Source organism: Thunnus maccoyii, chromosome 2, assembly GCF_910596095.1.
Source record: "Thunnus maccoyii chromosome 2, fThuMac1.1, whole genome shotgun sequence".
Classification (NCBI taxonomy): domain Eukaryota; kingdom Metazoa; phylum Chordata; class Actinopteri; order Scombriformes; family Scombridae; genus Thunnus; species Thunnus maccoyii.
This window is the reverse complement of record NC_056534.1, coordinates 35,113,236-35,137,358: the sequence shown is the minus strand read 5'-3', so window position 1 is coordinate 35,137,358 and position 24,123 is coordinate 35,113,236. Positions and strand designations below refer to the sequence as shown.

At 36.9% G+C, this 24,123-nt stretch overlaps 1 protein-coding gene across 1 annotated transcript; it reads right to left on the bottom strand.

The window, feature by feature from the left end:
• Positions 1 to 7,493: 7,493 nt before the first annotated feature.
• On the bottom strand, positions 7,494 to 10,339 carry LOC121911494 (CD209 antigen-like protein E). The gene is made up of 4 exons (XM_042433031.1): positions 10,161 to 10,339; positions 8,644 to 8,786; positions 8,373 to 8,473; positions 7,494 to 8,117 (listed from the first exon to the last, which is right to left on the bottom strand). The coding sequence occupies exons 1-4, from the start codon at positions 10,285 to 10,287 to the stop codon at positions 7,970 to 7,972; spliced, it is 519 nt and encodes a 172-aa protein (XP_042288965.1). The 5' UTR covers positions 10,288 to 10,339; the 3' UTR covers positions 7,494 to 7,969.
• Between the last annotated feature and the right edge of the window lie 13,784 nt (positions 10,340 to 24,123).

Sequence of the window (24,123 nt, the reverse complement as noted above, 5' to 3'; positions counted from 1 at the left end):
GTGTACTTAAGGAAACAGTGGTCCATATTCTTTAATACTTCCTATAAACTCTACAGGTTATATTAAGAGAATAATGAATACACACATTTAAAATGAACTTTTTCTTTAAATTCTGAGACTTGAGACAGAGAAAGCTCAGTCAGCTTTTTTTTAATTAGCCTATAGTTTTATCAAACGTGTATTACTTTTAGTCATGTAGAGTTTTCCAGCTGTTACAGAAATGGATGCTCAATCAATTAACTTATTGCTTTACCAACCAGCTCTTTTCTAGTTATGTTCCATTTTTATGTCCACCTGTTTCTTAGTCAGTCAGCAGATTTCAAAAACTACTTAACAGATTAGGCCAGGGTCAAGAAACAAGAGATACATCATATGGATGAGGCTGAAAAAAGTTCTCACCTCTGAGATATCCTGCAAAATATGACGGTATTTTGAGTCTGACTCACTTTAAATTTCATACAACTCATTCTGTACAAAACCAAAAATTCCCTAATAACATTAAATGTTTTCCAAAAAATCATGGGGAAAAAAGCATCGGCTGAATGCTGACTTCCCTTTTTGTTAGTGCTACACCATATTCTGCCAAAAGATGGGGCTGCAATTCACCTTTCTACAAATCTTTACATTTTCTGCCCAACACTGACAAAGAATACCCACTATTACACACTTTTTTTCTTTTTTTTTTTTTTAACCTTTTCACTTGTTTTCCACTATTGTTCCTTTGATTTCAATGTTTTCTACTAGTGGTTGTATAGGTTGGTGAGAAAGAGGCCGATACAACATGTATTAAAATATTGCAATACAGTTTGTATTAGCTGTTTGCATTTATATAACTCAGCAACATTCATTTGGTTATTAAAGTAGCCTAAACCTGACAACATGTGGGATGCAGAAGGTAAACTCCGGTCATACAGTCTGTGGTCTCAAAGCTCTGTGCTTTGTATGCTCGATCATCAACACCTGACATCCTGAACTGGTAAAAAAAAACTTTGCCAGTGAGCTTGTTGCCAAGGCAAGAGTGATTGTTTAAGTAAATTTGTAGCTAGTTAATAAATATATGATTATTATTTTGTATTGCGCTGTGATTAATCACAAACTTAATGGCTGATAGGAAGAAAAAAAGCAACATCATTAAAACAAAGTTGGTTAGTTACCATCTTTCCAGTAAAAATGACAAGAAAAAAAAAAAGAAAATGTGCGGATGCAGAAAGCGGAAACTGGTTGTATTCAATAAATTCTCCTCTCACAGATACTGTGTGCTCTTTTACTAATGTTTTGACACATCCCGCTGATCTCCATCTTCATTTTGTGACTTCATTTGGTTGATGTAAACAATGTGTGACATGCCGCTACACCTGCAACGATGAACAAGAACTCAGAGAAGCATTTCACACAATTGCAGTAAAATAACAAAACAAAAAACATTGTTTGTTTTGCATTTAAAATGAGCGAGGTCTTTTCTTTCAAAAATGGCAACATTTGAGGAGATCCTCCATTCATAAATAAATCTATTCATATTACAAAGGAGTTGTCAGGCCACAAATCTACTTTTACACTGTTTTGCCAATTGTAATTTCATGACTAAACGAGGACACATAGCTAGAGGGAATGCGTTTTTAGACTCACCTGCTCTGTGATCAACAGTGTCCCATCCACATATTCCTACACACTTTCATTATCAGGGATTTGTAGACCAATCCCTCTTACATTTCTCAGGTTTGTTTTCTGTGTTTCAAAGGAAGAGACATTTGAATCAACCCTGGTACAAAACAGTAGTTACTACATCCATTCTCTGCAGCATTACAGTATATGTAAAAACATGCTAAATATATGCATGTTCAAATTCAAAAGGAGATGAAAAAGTTGGTCAAGATGTGCTAATTTTTTTCTCACATAATAAGTATATGTAAGCCATTTTTTGTAATACTTAAATATCTCCAACTCCAACATCTGCAACTCTGCTGATGAGAATTTGTTTTAAATTATTAAACTTTATTTCTGCAGCACCTGTCAAAACCAATTAAAAGCGGCTTCACTGCTACACATACAATAACATGAAATGCAACAAGAATTTGGGAGAATCTTCAAACAAAGAATTAAAATGAAATAAGTAAGAACACATAAAGTTGTAAAACACCAGCCTATACAGGTGGATTTTTAAAGATTCAGCTGATTTGATACTGAGGGGGAGTTTGTTCCACAAAGTTAAAGCTAAAACAATTAAAGCATGATTCTCTTCTTCAGCCTGGACCGTAAATCTTTTAACATTTGACTGTTTGGCTGTTCAGTTCTTGCTCAAACACATACGCAGTGTGTGCCATGATCCATAAAACTGTGACTCTCTGATTTGGTGCCTAAATGACAACAATAACCCAATAAACTAGAGTCATTAATTGAAATGAAACCTGTAAATGACATATGGCCAACAGCAGACGTTGTCAAAGACAAGACAAGAGAATTGTGGGAATCACAGTCACACATCAATAGACAATCAACAGTATTTCACATTATTTGACTCCAATGTATCACATTAATTACATTCTAATAGGACAGTGCCTTCCCACATGAAACACAGAAGTTAAATTTAGCATGAATCATTATTTCTGTTTGAGACACTCAGAGTTCACTCACACAGAGTGAACTTGTTTTCCAGGCTGCTACAAGCATTGCAAAAACACAAAGGGGTGCATGTCTCCTTTTTACTTTATGTCAAAACCACAGACGGAAGAGCAGTCAATGATAATAAAGCTCTGACGCACAGGTGGAACTACTATTAGCAGTGTGAACATCTGTTCAGGGCGCACACAGACAAACAATGAGCACACTTCTCCTTACTTCCTACTTTCTACTTCAGCTACATCCATTTAGGATTAAAACAGTTTGTAAACTGCGGATGAAATGTGATTTTGGTTTTCTCATTTTGTTTATTTGTTATCTGAAATGTTTCCATGATGCAGTATTTAAAATCACAGTTGTCACAGTACAGATTACCTCAGCTCATAAGAGTGTGCTGTCTTTTATGAGATAAAAATGTATGAGTAAATATAAGAAAATATAAGTGGTAATATTTCACTCACCAGAAATAATCCTCCTCAAGTCATCTCTTTCTTTGTTGAGTTGAGTGTTATTGATTTTTAACTGGGCATTTATTTTCCTGAGATGGGTGTTAACTGCCCTTAACTGGTGTGTCTCTCTTCTCCATTTACCCACTATTGTGGGAACAACAAAACAGCCAATGAATATAAGCATATCTTATCATATTATCACAACCATTATATAATCAACAAAATGTGAAGTGCTCGTCTCTTTGCGGTTCTTATTACCATCACAAAACAGAATTAGGAAAACTCACTTCTGACCCCGACGAAAATGATCCCAACCAGGAGGAGAAGACACAGCACACCCAGAAACACTGAATCAGTTCTGATGTGAGTCCTCTTTCCTGAGCATTCACCGACAACTTAACGAATAAATAATCGACATCAGACTTTTAGCATGACGCAAAACACAATGAAATACAATAAAAATGCATAAAATGGCATGTTTAGCTCTATATGAAGCTGCAATTCGTGAAATACAAGTAATTTAAACACCTCCTCAGAGACTATAATGCTGTATATTTAAGGAATACAAATACAAAAGGAAATATATGTAAATTCTGGTGTTCCATACCTGGAGTCTCTGCAGGTATATTTGGTGCCATGCTCTCCACCCAGGGGTTGTCATACACCCTCAGGCTTTCTGCACTGACATAAATGTCCACTATATTCTCTTCCTTGTCGTCTTGATCATGGTGACCCTGCTTGATGATGCCAGGCTCAGTGTACAGGCCCCCAGACATTATTTTCTTCTAGCTATCATACATTAAAGACCTAACTTAACAATTCATTTCACTTCTGTTTGTTTTTTATCTCGATATAGTGGTTGTGTCTGTTTTCTGGAAGAGGCTGGACACACACACTGATGGCTGTGTAAAAAAAAAGGGAAGAGCAGAAAATTAGGAAGTCAAAGACAATTACCATTTGGGCGTTTGGTTGTTCCTAAATCTGTCTGATCATCAGTGACCTTTGATGTTAGATTTTAAGTGACCAGAGACACCACACAACATATACAGTTGTAGTTTATCCAAAACAGAGACGAGAAACAATAAGTAAGCCCTCTGAGGTGAGGCTGAGATAAGGGCAAATTTTGTCTTGACAAAACCCAGTTATGGTCAGGTGTGAGTTTTTCAATATTGAATATTTATCTTATAACAATATTTAGGTCTACGAATCTTTAGCTTGTCCCTGATGAAAATGTGTGAGAAGGTACTTTTTTTTTGGAAACATTTTTCCACTGAGAGAAATAAATCTGTCTGGTTGTTCAGTTGTTGCACACATACACAGCGTGTGCCATGATCCATAAAACTGTGACTTTCTGATTTGGTAGTTAAATAACAACAATAACCCAATAAACTAGAGTCAGTAAAAACGACCCTACTTAATAATTACAGGGCACAGTAATATTGTTATAACAAGACTAAAAAATGAAAAAGGGGTTTAGAGTATTGATATCACAATGATTTCCAACTGAGACATTTAACTAAGATTAGGAGATTCCTCTCATTTGCAGATCTAGAAAAGGTCATCCATGCTTTTATTACTACAACACACTTTATTCAGGTCTAAGTAGGCAAAACATCCAAAGACTTCAACTTATACAAAACGTCTAGCCCCTGCAGAAGGAAGTATGTTCTCTACCAGCCCCTTTTTCTCTTGCTGAAATACCACACAGGTCAGAAATCCGGGTGTCATTGTTGACTAAGACCTAACATCCCAGAGCCATGTTGCAATCGTCACAAAACGCATTAAAAAGCATTTTATCATTTAGAAAATATATCCAGAGTAAGAGGCTTCTTATCTCAGGCAGATGCAGAAAGACCTCTAGATGCATTTGTTTCTTGTCGGTTGGAGTATTTTAATGCTCTCCTCATTGATCAACTCAGAAAGACTGTGAGCAGCCTACAGCTCATTGAAAACGCTGCTGCCAGAAAGAACCAGAAAGAACAAATTTGACCACATAACACCTGATCTTACATCTCTCCATTGGCTACCAGTTATTGAGAGAGGTTCTGCATCCAGATTTGTATAAACGACAATAAATGAAACAAGTAAATAGACAGAAAAATGGGACCAAAAACACAACCCCAAGAGGAAGACCTGAAGATAGTTATGTTTTAGAATCCTTTTCTGCAGGCGTATAAACAATTAATGAAAACACTGTATAACATAGTTGTAATCATGCATCATCAGCAGTTTTAAATACATTTATAGACAGTAAGGATTTTGACCACACACTCCTGACAAGTAATCTGTAGTTAACATTTTCTCAACATTAATAAAGCATACATAGCGCACACAGTACTTTAGTTCCCCTTCTCAGGGAAATAAATAGCTAACATCCGTGTTAACAAAGTATTTATTAGTTCATGATTCAAGTTAACTGAGTTATCAGGATAACTTGGAGTCATCCTTTGAACAAACCCTTTTTTTTACATGAGTCCATGTTTCAGTTTTGCTGGTGTTTTACTCAACAAAGTTATCCAGATGACTCAGTAAACCTGCTTCTTTTAAAAGACCTTTAAATATACAGTTTGGTACATTTGGTATTGATGGTGTGTCTTCCTCCTTACACTCAGTATGTACTGTAAACAGTGTGGTTTTCTGTTTTATCTCCAATATCTATGACACATTTGTGGTTTTCAGTCTGTAATTAGAGAACTTTCAGGTTGGCTCATTTTTGGGGTTATGATCTGTTTTGTTGGATTCTGTTATAATCTGCATGTATTTCATCTCTATAAAAAGTGTTTTGGTGGCATTTGTCAATATCAATCAAGATCCTTTTTAACATATCAATAACTGATGGTGATCACCCAGAAGTCTGAGGACACTCAGGTTAGAAGATGCGGTTGTTTAAAACACATGTAGGAAAAGTATTTATTCATATAAAGAGGAATACAAGGGTAAAACGATCATAGAGGCTGTAATGTTAACAGAAATTAGTACATTTGACAAGCTTTGGAAATAATAATATTACATATAATATAATAAGTATAATATATAATAAGTATTATAGTATATATATATTATATAATAAGTATAATAAGTACCACATAAAAGGAGTGAACACAACAATGTTTAGACACAAAGAAATAAAACTGGATCTGTATCAACAGATTAAAAATAGATAAAAGCAATAGAAGGTAGATTATGAGATAGCAAGCACCAGCAAAAATTCAGTCACCCTTTGAGCTTAACCTGGAGTCTGGACTGTGGGAAGATACCAGAGACCCAAAGAAACCCACACAGACACACTGAGAATGTACAAAGTCCACAATGAAAGACGACAGTGTTTAAAACTGAATCAACCTTGTACGAAATTAGCAAGATTTTAAAAATGGATTCTGAAAGAAAACAACAACCAGTGCAAAGAAGTTAAAGTCACATTGTCCTCTACATTTGTATCAGTGATGGTAGACTAAATATTACAAACACTTTTCACAATAATGCAATACAATTCAACAGGGACACAACCTACAAAATGACCATGACGTTGAGTCAACACCTCTCAAAAACAGCTTCAACACAAACTAAACATTATAACCTTCATGAAGGGTGGATTTGTTGCTGGGCTGCTGTATTACTGTATAAGTTTCAGCTCTAGGTGGACCTAATACACTTTTAGCCATGATCGTGGTTCCTGGATTTTATGGCACATGGACTCCTGCATCAATACTGTCTTTACATCAGGGACCACAATGGAAACAAGTTTCCTCCTGTCCGCACTGACTGTGAAAAGATCCCTTCTTGACACATTTCCAATGTAAGCAATGGGAGACAAAATCCACACGTCCTCGTACTTTGTAAAAATTCATTCTTAAATTCAGCTGAAGTTAATATGAGCCACTGATCCTTTGCTAATCTGCAGTTTAGGGACAGTAACACAAAGAAAGAATGTCGTACTAAAAGATTGTAACTTTGGAAGATACTCACTTGCTGCAGATTACACAGGATTTTGTGGATTTTGTCCCCTATTTTCTTACATTGAAATCACATTAGGAAGAGATCTCCTTGGGGCCGTTACAGACAGGAGGACAGGAGGATGACGGCAAGTAAAAACTGTTTCAACGTAGCCACACACACACACCTGACTACTGTTTTAAGATAGGCTTGAAAAATTGGTGGTTGGTTTCCCATCTGAAATAATTATTTTTAATTCTCTTTTTTAATCTATAGAGTCAGATTGAGTGAGATGGAGAAATGTATCAATATCTTTTTCTGGTAGAAAATCGATTATAACATGGAACATCTTCTCAGGATAAATTTCTTTAGTTCAATGCTTTTTTATCCGCCTTTTGTTGGAGAAACTTCATTGCATAATCTCACTATATTTATGGAAAGAGAAAAGGTCAAGAATTATAATATTATTATTATATTAATTATACTTTCAGGCCTTCCAGTTTGGATAATAAACTGGTTCAATTCTTTTAAGTTTATATATGTGAGACTAAGCACATATGTTTCACATGTACACATATTCTTTCTTCTCTTTATCAAAATTGAAAAAAAGAAAAGAGATTTTAAAAATTGTGGACCTATCCTTTAAGATATAGTGCAGTGTGGGAGGTGACAGAATGAAGTTTAACCTGGTGAGACTCTGCGCTGTCTGTCCCATTCTTATGATGACGACAAAACACTTTTATTTAGCGATAACATGTATTAGAAATTAATCAAAGTATGGATACATTACAGTCTATCATTTTCTAAACCAAGTTAGATATTTGTGTCTAATGCCACTTTGCCTGCAGCTTAGCAATGATCATGTTTCAGTGCTGTCTTTAGCTGAAAGTGGTAAATGAATTTTATCTTCATGTCTTAAACATACAGTAGTTATATATAGTAATAGATGCCATGGTGGTATGTAAGCTGAGTTAGAGAAACATTTTCTTTTCACACATCCAGAAGTTTCTTTGTCCACATATTGAATCATTCCAGCCGTTTTCCTCATTGTCGAACCTTGTTTCTACACAGTCTTCATTTTGTCCTAAATAATTGTTAGGCTCCCCAGAGTGCCAGAAGCTGAAAACAAACCCAAAGGAAATGAGGTTTTAATAAAGAACACAAACCATCAAACATTTAATGAACAGCAACACACAGAATGTGGCCAAGTTAAACTTAAAACGATGACAAATCAAAAATATTTCCCTAAAAACTGTTGATAATGTAGTCAGCTTATAAAAATCTAAAGTCTACTCAGCTGCTATTGTGATTTGAAAGAGGCTTTAGTTTCACTACAAAGATTGATTTAGTTTGAATAAATATTAATGTGTGAACCTTGTTGTCAGTGGAGTCCCATCCACCCATTTCCACGTCCCCTCTCTCTCGCTGTCAGCCAGTCCAATCCATATCCTCTCTTGGTATCGATTTATGAATTCCTTGTTTTTAAAGAGAAACATACAATAATCAATAAATATTTAACCAATTTCCGTCATCCTGTACCTTGATGAACTTGCATTCAATCAGTATTTCATTCTTTCTGTGTCTGTGATAAACACTGATTCATCCATTAGTACACACACACACACACACACACACAGACACAGACCTGTTCTTCTTCGCTGTTGACAACCACTAGGTCCGCCCCTCTTTGCAGACAGTCAGTTCTACTCTCATTCCAGGTTTTCATGTTCGAAGAAATATAATAGAAACTACCGTTGATATACTTCCATCCTTGTTGGGAGTAGTGAACTGTGAGCAAAAAAACCAAAACAAAACAAATCCTTAATACGCCAGTAACGAGAATTAACAAATACATTTCCACTGAGGTATCAAAACTGATTTATAATATTAGAAAATATGCAAACAGGGATAATAAAGAAATCTATGCAAGAACAGAAAGATGATATATTACAGGCTTGAAGTCAAAGTGTTATAAATGTTTTATACAGTAGTAGAAATCTACAGAGTCATAACAAAAAAAGATAAGTTCTTAACTTTTCAAGTCTGTCCTAAAACAATAGTCAGGTGTCAGAATGAACATTGAAACATGTTTTTCTTGCTGTAATCATTCCTCCTGTTCATATGGGCAATTAAGAGATCTCTTCATAATGCACTTTCAATGTAAGTGATGGGGACAACATCCACAGTCCTCCTTCCATGAGGATCTTTATTTAAAAATGTATGATATGAGGCTGCAGCTGCACAAATTAGTCAAATCAAGTCAAAATCTTTCAAATTTACCGTTTTTTCAGTGCCAAGTTCCCTCTTTTTGTTAAGATCCTTCCGCTGCAGTTGAACAGGAAAACACTGTCCATCGAGACCCAAAGAGGGAAACTTTTAATTAAAAAAGACTGAAACTGTGGAAGATATCTGCTTCATTTGACTAACTCAGGTGACTGAAGCATCATATTATCTTCAGATACACTTTTAAATACATCTTTGCTCAAACAAGGACTGTGGATTTTGTCCCCATCACTTACACTGTAAACACGTTTGGAGGGGATCTTCTAATAGTCAGTATGAACAGGAGGAATGATTACAGCGAGCAAAACCTGCTTCAATGTTCATTTGGGTTCCTGGCTGTTGTTTTAAGAGAGACTTGAAAAACTGTGAACCCGTCCTTTAACATCTAACTTTGACAAATATGTAACACCCTAAATAAACAATGATTACATGATCAGTTAATAACAGATTTGAAGATAATCAATCAGTTCAAATGTATATTATTGTCACTTGTTTATCAGCTATATCCCAATAAATAGACAACAGTCCATCATTACTAATGACATTGGTTTATTTTTTTAACATTAACAGTCAATATTAGGATTTTTACCATATAAATAATACAAATAGTTGTCAATCATTCAAAATAAGATTCACACCACTTTCACACTAGATGATGATGAGTCAAATGATTTTTTTATCAATCAAATCAGATTTTTTCCCTTTACATCACACAACACATAATACTGACATTGTTTCCAGAGCACGAGTAGTCAGCTAGGACAACATCACATAACATGGCCGCATATCAATCGTCTCTGCCGCTTATGTTGTCAAGTGTGACAAATGGACTGCAAAACTTTTTGTGATTGCTTAGTGCAGTTTAATTTTCACACTTACCAAAGTCAGGCAGCTTCTTCTTCAGCTCATCTCTCTCCTCAGTGAGGGTTTTAAAGCTGGCCTCAAAGTCCAGTGTCTTGTTATCTGAGAGCAGAAAGAGTAATATGAAGCTGTCATGTAACAGCATCAAAGCACGTCCACAAATAAAGAGATGATGTGAACTGTTGATAAAAGCAAGAGTCTAAATATCTCAATAATCAGCAAAGAAAGCCAAGAAAAAGACAGATTGGATAATAAAGTGGCTGTATCCTGTATATAATTTACTAACTATCAAAGTGTTGTTACTCTAACCCAATGGTGTGATTGCTGAAAACAATCACACATTGTTCTTCTCACTCTTTATTCTTATTCTGTCTTCTGTACATTTTTTTGCCGCGTTTCAACTGCTGCATACTTTGTGCTATAAAAACCATTTGTCAATCTGTCAACTGTCGATCTGTGCAACTCATTCAGCAGATGTGTGCTTGTATTTTTCTGAAACGTAACATGTTTCAGTGATTTTATATAACTTTTTAAAACATTAAAGTTTATAATGGCAGTCTATGGGACGAACCATCCAACTGAGTTGGAACCTTGGTCACTTTGACACTCAACTGCTCGGAAGAAATACATTGTCATTGTCAAAATGGAGATTTTTTCCTCTCATTTTTGTGAATGTCTGTTGGCTCAGTGGTTTAGAGTACTGTTCTCATGATCAGTTACCACTTAGATGACAAGGTTGTGTGTTCTATACCTGCTCACTGCCATGCTCCTCATAATATTGCTCTCATGTACAAAGTTGCTTCACATCTTTATCCTGTACCATAATTCAATTCCACTCTAGCGCACCTTAACATTATTACCTAAAATGTGGATTGATATGCTTGTTAAAGACATCTTTTCCTGTACTACATAGCATGTGTGAGTAGTTCAGTGGTCCAATTTCATGGCATTTCTGAACTCCTTTTAGATCCAAAGGTTGTGAGTTCGAGCCCTGCTTAGGGCAGAACTCAGTAGAGATGAAGGAGTCCAGGTGATGTCAATCTGCTTGCTGAGCTGAACTGCTTTTTTGTCAATTTCATGCAATTGACAGGCTAAATATCAGAATCTGGCCTGATATTACTGTGTGACATGTTAGCTCAGTGCATAGCATGTCTTTCTTACAAACATGAAGGTGTAGGTTCAATTCCAGCCTAACTTTTTAAAACATTAAAATTTATAATGGCAGTCTATGGGACGAACCATCCAACTGAGTTGGAACCTTGGTCACTTTGACACTCAACTGCTTGGAAGTCCCTTATCGTACAGACGCCATTCAAACTGTAAAATGTTCACAAAACTTTGAACTTTCAAAGTTATCAGATTGTTCAGTGATATCTTTTGTAGTTTTTCAGCAATTTAAACCCAAAGTCAGGGGTTTTTCAGACTTTTTCAGGTCTCACCAGTGTGTCATGTGATCAGGCACAGAGGAGAGCACAGATCATTTTAGATCGGAAATGTTTTTCTAAACTGCTGTCACTCCCACAATTTTAACTCCTCAAGCACATATCTTGCTTCAGTATGTTGCCACAAGCCTCCTCTCTCTCAAAATGTAAATACATTTCACATAGGACTTACAGTTTTTGAGATCTGAACCTTAATTGATAGAGAGTCACTGTCATGTTCTCACTGACTGCAATACAGTCTGCAGGATGTGTGTCTCCTCTCACTGCAGTTTCTTAAACTTACAGATTCTCTCTTCCTTCAAACACTTCTTACACATATCCTTCATTCTCATGTTAAACTAGTCTTGCTTTCACTAATGATGTACAAATCTCTGGGCTTCAAGCTCTTGTTTGAGACAAATACATTTTCCTCATCAAAATGGAGATTTTTTCCCCTCATTTTTGTGAGTGACTGTTGGCTCAGTGGTTTAGAGTACTGTTCTCATGATCAGCTACCACTTAGATAACAAGGTTGTGTGTTCTATACCTGCTCACTGCCATGCTCCTCATAATATTGCTCTCATGTACAAAGTTGCGTCACATCTTTATCCTGTACCAGAATTCAATTCCTGTCTAGCTTACCATACACAGCGTGTCTGAGTCGTCCAGTGGTTTAAGATCATGTCATTTCTGAACTCCTTTTAGATCCAAAGGTTATGAGTTCGAGTCCTGCTTAGGGCAGAACTCAGTAGCGATGAAGGAGTCCAGGTGATGTCAATCTGTTGAGCTGAGCTGAACTGCTTTTTTGGCAATTTCATGCAATTGACAAACTAAACACCAAAATCTGGCCTGACATTACTGTGTGACATATTAGCTCAGTTCATGGCATGTCTGTCTTACAAACATGAGGGTGTAGGTTCAATTCCACCCATTGCTGATTTTAATCTTGGTAGATTTTTCAATACTCTTCAGCTTGCAGTTATGCAATCTAAATTCACTTTCAGCAATCACACGCAATTTCTACGGAAACTGCATTTTCTAGTTTTTATTGTTCTGCCCCATTTTGCTGATATGATTGTTGTTGTTTTATGATCCTATCCAGATGATTAACTAATCAGCAGTCAAATAATTTAACCAGGTCAAAAGCCCACAGGGGTTTTGGCCAGGGGGTTCGGGGGTCCACTCTCAAGAAAATTTGATGTTATTTGACTAAAAACTTTTCACATAATTTGGGACTGTTATCATTACAATATTCAGTAAAAAAACGCACTGTGTACCATAAAAATATTAATCACAAAACATTGGTAAAACAGGCTTATAGTGAATGTATTTGAACTGTGATTTTCTCATCCTCCCATAATCAGACTGTAGCCACTAGCCAGCTGTAGGGACGGCTGTGGATAGAATTTTATCTTTATCTTATCCACAAACAATTTATTTGTCCCGTTTTGCACAGATCACAGAGAAGCATTAGACTGCATGAATGCCATCTCACCACTTTTTATTTCCTTGTTGGAATAAAACGCACATCAATTATGACCAAACTGATAAAGATTTATACCGTCTGTTAATATCTGACTTTTGTCCCAGATTCTTTGTTCTAAAGTTCAGAGCTGCTGTTCTGTGATCAGATTTCCTTAAAGAAAAGGTTAAGGTTAGGGGACGATCATAGTTGCGTTGTTTTTAATAAACAGTCTTGACTTGCGGTTGGAAAAAGGAAACAAACAGCAGTCTTGAACTGGATACCAGACTCAGAGATGGCGCCCGCTGCATTCAATCAAATGAGAATCGATCGCCTGGCGTAATACTCCCCCAATAATACACTCAGTAGTTATTGGCTATTACCTGCAGAAGAAGTATATATTTCCATCGGGACCCCCGTCCCATGCCACCCTGCCAAAACCTCTTGCTACCCCATTGCCACCCCACGTAAAATTTTCTAAATCTGCCACTGCGGATGTAAAATGGTGGAATTATTGCAACTATGTGTAATATTAGCCATGCCATATATTTTGAAAAATGTAATGTGTAATATTATTGTCATGTTCTTTGTAAAATGCTCACCTTATATACTTATATACCTTAATACTTTGAAAAAAGTGAAGACTGTGATAATTAGTCTTGTGACCCAGATGTAGTTATCATACCTGTGAGTACTCATTTTGCTGAGCGAACCTGAAGAAGCTACAGGCGAAATGCGTTGTTTGCTCCTAGTAAAGTCATTGTGTGTTGGAAAGTTGTAACTTTATATAAACATTATCTGAACTGCGCAACTTCTCTGGGTCATAATTACCACGGTCGCTAGTTGGCTTCTGTCACTCAAATGTAACTATAGGTTGTTTATGGGGACTGACATCACGACCTGTTGTGTTGTTTTTCTTGGGAGGACAGGCTCCATATTTGTAGTGCCAATATGAAGCTATGGCCAGCAGCTGGTTAGCTTGGCACTGGAAACAGGGAAGTAGCTGACCTGGCTATATCCAAAGGTAACTAAATTTACTTTAGAGTCACTGGCTTCAGCTACATATTTACCATACAGACATGAAGGCAGTATCAGTAACCTCATCTAACTCTTGGCAAGAAAATAAGTGTATTTTTCAAAATGTTGAAATGAAAATCATTGAATTTTCACTCACCAATTTGATTTTGTAATTCATCTCTCTCTTTGGTGAGGTTGTTATTAACGGCCTGTAAGTGGACGTTCTCGTTCTCTAACTGGCTTGTCTTTTGCGTCAGGTTGTGATTGAGACTTTTCACGTCACTGTAACTGCTCTGCAGCTTGTCTCGCTCGCTGGTCAGTTGATTTCTTTCCATGATCCAGTTGCTTTTGTCATGACTGGCTGCCATAGCAAGGGATTAACATAGATTTATTGTGGATTTATCACTCACATCATATATGTAATGTAATGCATCATAGTTGTCTAGGTGAATTTAGAAAACTTACATAGGACCAGCAGGATAATGACTGCAGTGAGGAGAAGACACAGCAGCCCCAGAAACACTGCAGCAGCCCTGAGAAGGTTTCTCTCTCTTGAACTTTCATTGACTGGAGTGACTGTGGAAACAAATGACCTGTGCTGATTTGAGTGAATTTGAGCCCAACTGTAATTTAGGATTTGCAGTTAAAGGATAGACTCACAATTTACAGGTGCCCAAATGAACATTGAAGCAGGTTTTTCTTGCTGTAATTGTTCCTCCTGTTCATACTGACCATTAGAGGATCTCTTCCAAATGTGTCTAAAATGTCAGTGATGGGGGGCAAAATCCACAGTCCTTTCTTGAGTAAAAAGTATTTAAAAGTTATATAATAAGATAATATGAGGCTTCAGTTTTCTGACTTAATCGAATAAAGTTGATATCGTCCACAGTTACAGTGTGGCTGTGCCATCAGTGTATGAATGTGTGTGAATGGTTAGCTTCCTCTGATGGGCAGGTTGGGACCTTGCATGGTAGCCCCTGTACCCATTCAGTGTATGAATGTGTGTGAATGGGTGAATGTGATTCGTAGTGTAAAAAGCGCTTTGAGTGGTCGGAAGACTAGAGAGGCGCTATACAAGTACAGTCCATTTACCATTTACCATTTGTTTTTAGAAAAAAATTCCCTCTTTGTGTCTCAACAGACAGTGTTTTCCTGTTAAGCTGCAGTGGAAGAATTGTAACAACAAGACTTGATTGACTTGATTAATGAAACCTCATATTATCTTCAAATAAACTTAAAGAAAACTGCACAGAATAAGGAGAATAATAGCCAGCATGAACAAGGAATGATTACAGCAAGAAAAACGTGCAAATGTTCAATTGGTTACCTGACTATTATTTTAAGACCAGCTTGAAAAAATGTGAACCTATCCTTTAATAAGTAGTTATATTATGGAGTTCTGCTTTATTAAAAATGAATCATTAGTGTACTTTTATGCATGTTTAAAAATGTCATGGCCCTGTGGCCAGACTGTGGTTTTTATATCCACTTTTTAGTTGTAACTCATAATTGAAAAGCAAAATGCATTAACATAAAATGTAATGGTACAAATACTGTTAACAAATAGTTAATCTTACAGTTATGTTATCCAATGTACAGTATGTATGACATATGAGACAGACAGATAGACAGATTGATACTTTGCCGTTGGTCCTTAGTAGCGTCGTCCTGTAATTTCGGTGGCGCTGGACTGCCCTCTGTCCGGTAGTTTTCATAAATCATCACATTGTCTGTATTATCACAGAAGTCTGTGTTTCTGTCCTTCTTCTCCCTTGTCTGAAATCTAACTTTTCTGTTGAGGTCAGACATCACTGCACAGTCTCACTACACTACAGAAAATGTTTGGCTGCCAGATGTACTCTGTTCTGCTTGGACCTATCCCACAAGAACACCAACTGTATTTTAGCATTTATATAAATATACTGTAGCTTTTAGAAATAAGGAAGTAACTTGAGATTAAATTTGAGTAAAGGGAAGAAAACAGAGGAAATCAATGAGCCATAAAGTAGGACCATTAATCAACCTGGATTGACTGCAGTGAGTAAAACTGGGAGGAGGTGACAATTCAAAGCACAAAGCCAGCATGCTGTCTCATCATCAACCAGTTTCTTTTCTTTTTATACTACAAACAAAACGCCTGTTAATTCACTTTATTTATCCACTTTTTACTTTATCTCTAACTAGTTGAATCGAGCGCTGTCTAACACGTCAATCCAAAATCTCCCATAGGTGTTCAACGAGGTCGATATCTGGTGACTGCAAAGGCCATAACATATGATTCACATCATTTTCATACATATCAAACCATTCAGTGACCCCTTGTGTCCTGTGAATTGGGGCATTGTCATCTTGAATGAGACCACTCCCATCAGGATAGAAATGTTTCATCAAAGAATGAAGGTGATCACTCACAACAACGTCCCTCTAAGGGGACAAGTGGACCCAAACCATGCTAGCAAAATGCCCCCCACAGTGTAACAGAGCCACCAGATCCCCTCACTTTAGGGGTCAAACATTCAGAGCTGTACCAGTTTTTCCTTTGTCACCCGTTTGTATGGGCACCTGAGTATTGTTTAAAGACAGATATTAAAGAATGTTAACCGGTATTGACAGTAACTTGTAGTAGTGTGGACATTTCAACTTACTTGCAGAAGGTTATCCATCAGCAGCAGCAAGGTTTAATAAAAAACTGATGAAAACTAACAGTGAAAATCATTTTTATTTAATCTCTTTAAGACTTACTGCCCCAATGCTAATGGCATCAGACTTCTGTGGTCACTTCTCACAGGTCCTGGCAGGATATGACTGATAGTTTATCAATGTAGAGCAGGCTTTTGATATTAAAATGTACCAGCCCAAGGTGCTTCAAGTGTAACATAATCTTTGGAGATAGCAATGGCTACAACAGACAAGAGAGGACACAATGGATATTTATATGAGACACCGTCAGGTCTACTACTATCGGCACATACTCAGTATTATGGATAATGGTGTTTAAGATGACTGGGCCAGGACTGATGTATTTGATTTCCCTCTGAGCAACAAACACAAGTTCTGCCTTCTACATTCAGGCGCTGGAGATGAGAGGAAACATTTCTGCAGAGGTGCTTCAGTGTTTCTGGGTCTGCTGTGTCTTCTCCTCCTGACTGGACGTGTAGTTCTGGTTTTCCTGTGTGAGTACTTAATTCACATGCTGCTCAAGGGCTGGAAGTGATGATGGTTAACGATGTTTATTCATTTATTGTTTATGCACCAAACACAGTCACCAAGGGAAACTCTGAGAGGAAAATGGAGATGGCCCTGTTACACAACAGTTACAACAACGTGACCAGAGAAAGAAATGACTTACAGATCAGTTACAGCAATCTGATGAAAGTACTGGATCAGCTACAGACCAGATACAACAATCTGGCTGAAGAACAAGCGCAGCTCCAGAAAAGGTTTGTGAACGTGACCAAAGAGACAAATGATCCTCCGAAAAAGCTCCAAGGTAAAAATGTAAAGAAATGTGGGGTGGATTAAATTATTATCATTCCACAATATGACAAAGAGCCTCAATGTGAAATGCAAAGAAATGTGATTTGCACCCACACATCGTTTCTTATCAGTCTGTTTACAGATGTGCAGACATGACAGGAAGTTAGTGGTTTTTGGTGGTTATGGTGTATGTCCCACCACCCTGAAGATCACCTTTGTGAAGGCTGGAGAGCAGCAGCCAAGAACCACAGGAGCCATGAAGCCGGCAGGTATCCTGGCAACTGTGCAGGACTGACAGCTTTCTGTGGGCCTCATGAAGCAGCTGAAGGTCATCGATTGCCGGAAGCAGGGCTGCAAGCCTTGAGTGCACTGGGCATTACTGGAATGGAGAGGAGGAGAGCCATCAGGAACAGTGCAGAGGCAGAGGAAAGAGCCTCGAGGTGGCTCTGGATTAGGAGGGGAGAACCACCTGAACACAAGCCGAGGCCTGATCAACCTCAACTGAGTCGCCTTGGTAAGGGTGTCTGATAGTTGAAAGACCTGAAAGACCTGATGAGCCCAGGTTACTGATTACTGATGATGTGTTCATGTGTACTGTCAGAGGAAACATAAAAGGAAAATCTGTACAAAAATGACTGTAACTTTGGAGGATACCCACATGATTTGATTAACTCAGACTACTGAAGCCTCATAGTAACCTCAGTTAATCTTTGGATGAACAAGGATTTTGTCCCCCATCACGTACATTGGAAACATGCTAGGAAGGTATCTTTAAATGGCCAGTATGAACAGGAGGAAAGATTACAGTAAGTACAAACTTTCACTGTACATATGGGCACCTGAATATTGTTTTAAGACATATATTAAAAAATGTGAATCTCTATGGACAGTAACTTGTAGTACTGTGGATGTCTTAACTTAAGAAGGTTATCCATCAGCAGCAGCAAGATTTCATAAAAAAGTGATAATATTAGTTATTTCTGTATTAATAACACAGAGGTTCATTTGTGATTTTCAAAAGCAAGTTTGATAAAAGCAACTGTTTTATATGCAAAAACTCCAGTGTTCACTGATGTTATGTTTTATGTATTAAAAACTATTAAATTATTGGCATAGTATTATTATTATTTTTTAATAACATCCCAACATGTGAATTCATATAAAATAATTGTTATTGTACTGAGTGTGTATAAATATTAACGCTTCATTAATTCATAATTTTTGGTAACAATGGATGAAATTACTCAGTGTAGTTTGAAAGAAGTTACTTTTAGTAAAGTACCTGCAGAGAATTATCACTGAACTCTGCGGTTCAACTCAGCTCCATCTCTGTTTAGCCTCTCATTTCACTTTGTTTTGGTTGTCTGTACTCTACTTGCTCAGCACTAAAGGCAGACAGAGAAAGTTATCAACTATGGTGAAAACAGTGACACACTTTGCAGATAAACACCCAGATTTGATTTTTCTAAAAGGAGAGTGAATTTTAGACTAATATTCATATTGTTGGGCTGTGGCTACAAGTTTGGCTATCAGCAATAATTAATGATTATCAAAGATAATTGTTAATTATTAAAATCAATAAAATTATTAATAAGAATCAATAATAACGGGGCACCACCCTGGACTCAGGGAAAATGATAGCCAATTCAGTCTCAAAGTGTACTAATCTATGAATTTGGGACTTTGATTAATAATTAATTTAATAACTATAAACAAAATCACCATATCAATAGCTAGTTAAGGTTGAAGGATTTGGAGTTCTTTACAGAGCAGGGGTTGGCAAAACTCATTATTGTGCAACATTAAAACAGACAACAGGTATATCCAAAAGCATTTATTTAACAAAAGGGTAAAAGCAACACACAATACTAATCTAGCTAAATGTACCTGTATACAAGTGTGAGTGTGTGTGTGTGTGTGTAGGGAAGACAATAGCAAGATGGCTGCAGTCACCTGGTGACTGAGCACATGGCATGCGGACAATTTGGCTGATAAAGGGAACTACAGAGATAAAAGGCCAGACCATGTGGTGTCTTGAACCACATGTGCTGCCTGAACCAAAGTTCGCCAAACTAGGTTTTAACCTCTTATCTGTGTGGTTCTCTATTCAAGGTCAATTGGTGTATGCTAAAGGTGCCAGGTTAAAATGAGGTTAGTTGCATGCAAGGCCTAGTTACTGGACATAACATGTGTTAAGCATGCTAACATTAACCTAGCGGTGTGGCTATGCAGTAACCTGACTATAGGCAACAAGGACATCACAACAACAGTTCAATGTATAACTTTAACCAAATCAATACACGTACAGTACATTGTTTGAGTTAAACATTCTTGCTTAGCCGTACTATGCTTCACTGTGTTGCTAGGCTATGCCCAGTTGTTACCAGTCCATGAAGGAAGAGATGCTTTGTGGCGTTCTGCTTTGTAGCCGGTGAATCCGTGGGTGAGTCAGACTGAGAAGGCTTTGGCTCTGAAGCTGAAATATGCAGGTGTTGCTGGGGAGACAGCACTCCAGTCGTGCAGAGGGCCCAGGTCACTCCTTTGTGTAGAGTTAGCGGCAAGCTGTACTCCTGTACATGTTAAACTGGCCAGCAGACTTGTGTGTTAGCTGCTGGCACAAGGAAACTTAGTTTCTGAGTCTTAGGCAGGCTCTTGCGTGGATCCATGGGTGGAGCTTCACACTTTGGGTGTGAACCCCCAGGGCTCAGGTTTCTTGGAGTCTTGAAACATGTGGTAAACTGTGGTCCACATGTAGTCCCAATAATAAGACATACAAAAACATGGCTCTAATATAATGTTAATGTTCTTTGTGTCTGCTGGGTGTGTGTAGGCAATTGTTTGCTAACATGTTAGTGGTTGAATAATCAATACAAGAAATGAGCAACTGCATAAACTATATCTGGTTATCAGGCACAAGTCACAGTATCTCAATGACCTGCTCATTCAATATGAACCAATCAGAACTATGTGGTCCTCTGACTCAGGCCTTCTAGTTGTTCTGAGAGTTAAAACAAAACGTGGTGAAGCAGCTTTTGGTTTCTATGGTCCCATAGACCTTACTAGATGTGATTAAATGTGGTCCAACATTAACAGTGTTTAAAATCAGAATAAACTTTCCTGTTTTCCTGTGCATTTGATTAGTTTGATTGTGTTTGAAGCATGTGTTTGTTCTACTTGGACGCTTGGCTTGTGTGTTTTTTTTTTTTTTTGAGTGTGTGTCTTTTGAGGGAAAATGATCAAAACCTGTGTTAATATAGATTTGGGCACCTGACTGTTGTTTTAAGACTGACTTGAAAAATTGTCAACCCGTCCTTTAACCAGGAAAACCTCACTGAGATTAAAAATCTCTTTTTCAACTCTCTACTTTATCTATAGTAGATTATAAGTGACAGTGTCATTGTCAGTAATTTATATGTGGCACAACAAGGCCTCCTTACTAAACGACAAACTAACTAAATGACTACATTGTTTGTCAGTGAAACGTTCTGTATCAAGAGTCATATTAACAACAACAAATGAAACAAGTAAATAGACAGAAAAGTGGGACCAAAAACACAACCCCAAGAGGAAGACTTGAAGTTATGTTTTAGAATCCTTTTCTGCAGGTAAATTTGTACATGGCTTGGAGGACTAAACATATGCTACACAATATAGGCCTTCTTCACAAAAGACATTTTTGACACATCACAATATTTGAAGCACAAGTGTATATACATGAATTAACGATGGTTGAATTCCATTTTTAGCTGCTTCACTGTCACACTGTCATAGCTTACTGGGTCAAAATGTCTGACCTATTGTGGTAACGCAGGCAAGAGTAGCAGAATGAGCTTTCCTCATCACAACAGTCAAGGGTGTAAATGCGAAAGCGTAATTTCTCTTTTCCTCTCTTGCCGTGTTCTGAAGCTTTGCAGAAGTCATTGTGATGCACTCTTCCCTTTTTTATACATTTCAGGAAGACTGAACCTGTTTCCCCAAACGAAAATCTGTGAGGGAAATTATTGTATGAAAATGTATAAATGCGTGTGTGAACTTGTGAAAGGTAAAATGCTTAGCAATAGTCACAGAAATCATGTTTGTGGGTCTGAACAGTATGTTCCTGTGTGAAAGAAAAACAAAGAACATGTTTATTCTGAAACACATCCTGCCATGTCTGCACAGCACTAGAGTGAGTATTATTCAAACCTGTAACTCCTCATTATGAAGCATTCATAACTGACGTATAAACAATTAATGAAAACACTGTATAACATAGTTGTAATCATGTATCATCAGCAGTTTTAAATACATTTATAGACAGTAAGGATTTTGACCACACACTCCTGACAAGTAATCTGTAGTTAACATTTTCTCAACATTAATAAAGCATACATAGCGCACACAGCACTTTAGTTCCCCTTCTCAGGGAAATAAATAGCTAACATCTGTGTTAACAAAGTATTTATTAGTTCATGATTCAAGTTAACTGAGTTATCAGGATAACTTGGAGTCATCCTTTGAACAAACCCTTTTTTTTTTTACATGAGTCCATGTTTCAGTTTTGCTGGTGTTTTACTCAACAAAGTTATCCAGATGACTCAGTAAACCTGCTTCTTTTAAAAGACCTTTAAATATACAGTTTGGTACATTTGGTATTGATGGTGTGTCTTCCTCCTTACACTCAGTATGTACTGTAAACAGTGTGGTTTTCTGTTTTAACTCCAATATCTATGACACATTTGTGGTTTTCAATCTGTAATTAGAGAACTTTCAGGTTGAGTCATTTTTGGGGTTATGATCTGTTGTGTTGGATTCTGTTATAATCTGCATGTATTTCATCTCTATAAGAAGTGTTTTGGTGGCATTTGTCAATATCAATCAAGATCCTTTTTAACATATCAATAACTGATGGTGATCACTCAGAAGTCTGAGGACACTCAGGTTAGAAGATGCTGTTTAAAACACATGTACGAAAAGTATTTATTCATATAAAGAGGAATACAAGGGTAAAACGATCAGAGGCTGTAATGTTAACAGAAATTAGTACATTTGACAAGCTTTGGAAATAATAATATTGCATATAATATAATAAGTATAATAAATATTATATTATATATTATATATATATTATTTAATAAGTATAATAAGTACGACATAAAAGGAGTGAACACAACAATGTTTAGACACAAAGAAATAAAACTGGATCTGTATCAACAGATTAAAAATAGATAAAAGCAATAGAAGGTAGATTATGATATAGCAAGCACCAGCAAAAATTCAGTCACCCTTTGAGCTTAACCTGGAGTCTGGACTGCGGGAAGATACCAGAGACCCAAAGAAACCCACACAGACACACTGAGAATGTACAAAGTCCACAATGAAAGGCGACAGTGTTAAAAACTGAATCAACCTTGTACGAAATTAGCAAGATTTTAAAAATGGATTCTGAAAGAAAACGACAACCAGTGCAAAGACGTTAAAGTCATATTGTCCTCTACATTTGTATCAGTGATGGTAGACTAAATATTACAAACACTTTTCACAATAATGCAATACAATTCAACAGGGACACAACCTACAAAATGACCATGACGTTGAGTCAACACCTCTCAAAAACAGCTTCAACACAAACTAAACATTATAACCTTCATGAAGGGTGGATTTGTTGCTGGGCTGCTGTATTACTGTATAAGTTTCAGCTCTAGGTGGACCTAATAGACTTTTAGCCATGATCGTGGTTCCTGGATTTTATGGCACCTGGACTCCTGCATCAATACTGTCTTTACATCAGGGACCACAATGGAAACAAGTCTCCTCCTGTCTGCACTGACTGTGAAGAGATCCCTTCTTGACATATTTCCAATGTAAGCAATGGGAGACAAAATCCACACGTCCTCGTACTTTGTAAAAATTCATTCTTAAATTCAGCTGAAGTTAATATGAGCCACTGATCCTTGGCTAATCTGCAGTTTAGGGACAGTAACACAAAGAAAGAATGTCGTACTAAAAGATTGTAACTTTGGAAGATACTCACTTGCTGCAGATTACACAGGATTTTGTGGATTTTGTCCCTTATTATCTTACATTGAAATCACGTTAGGAAGAGATCTCCTCGGGGCCGTTACAGACAGGAGGAACGATGACAGCAAGTTAAAACTGTTTCAACGTAGCCACAAACACACACACCTGACTACTGTTTTAAGACAGGCTTGAAAAATTGGTGGTTGGTTTCCCATCAGAAATAATTAGTTTTAATTCTCTTTTTTAATCTATAGAGTCAGATTGAGTGAGATGGAGAAATTTATCAATATCTTTTTCTGGTAGAAAATTGATTATAACATTGAACTTCTTCTCAGGATAAATTTCTTTAGTTCAATGCTTTTTTATCCGCCTCCTGTTGGAGAAACTTTATTGCATAATCTCACTATATTTATGGAAAGAGAAAAGGTCAAGAATTTCATTATTATTATATTTATACTTTCAGGCCTTCCAGTTTGTTCGATAATAAACTGGTTCAATTCTTCAAAAGTTAATATATGTGAGACTAAGCACATATGTTTCACATGTACACATTTTCTTTCTTCTCTTTATCAAAATTGAAAAAAAAGAGATATTAAAAATTGTG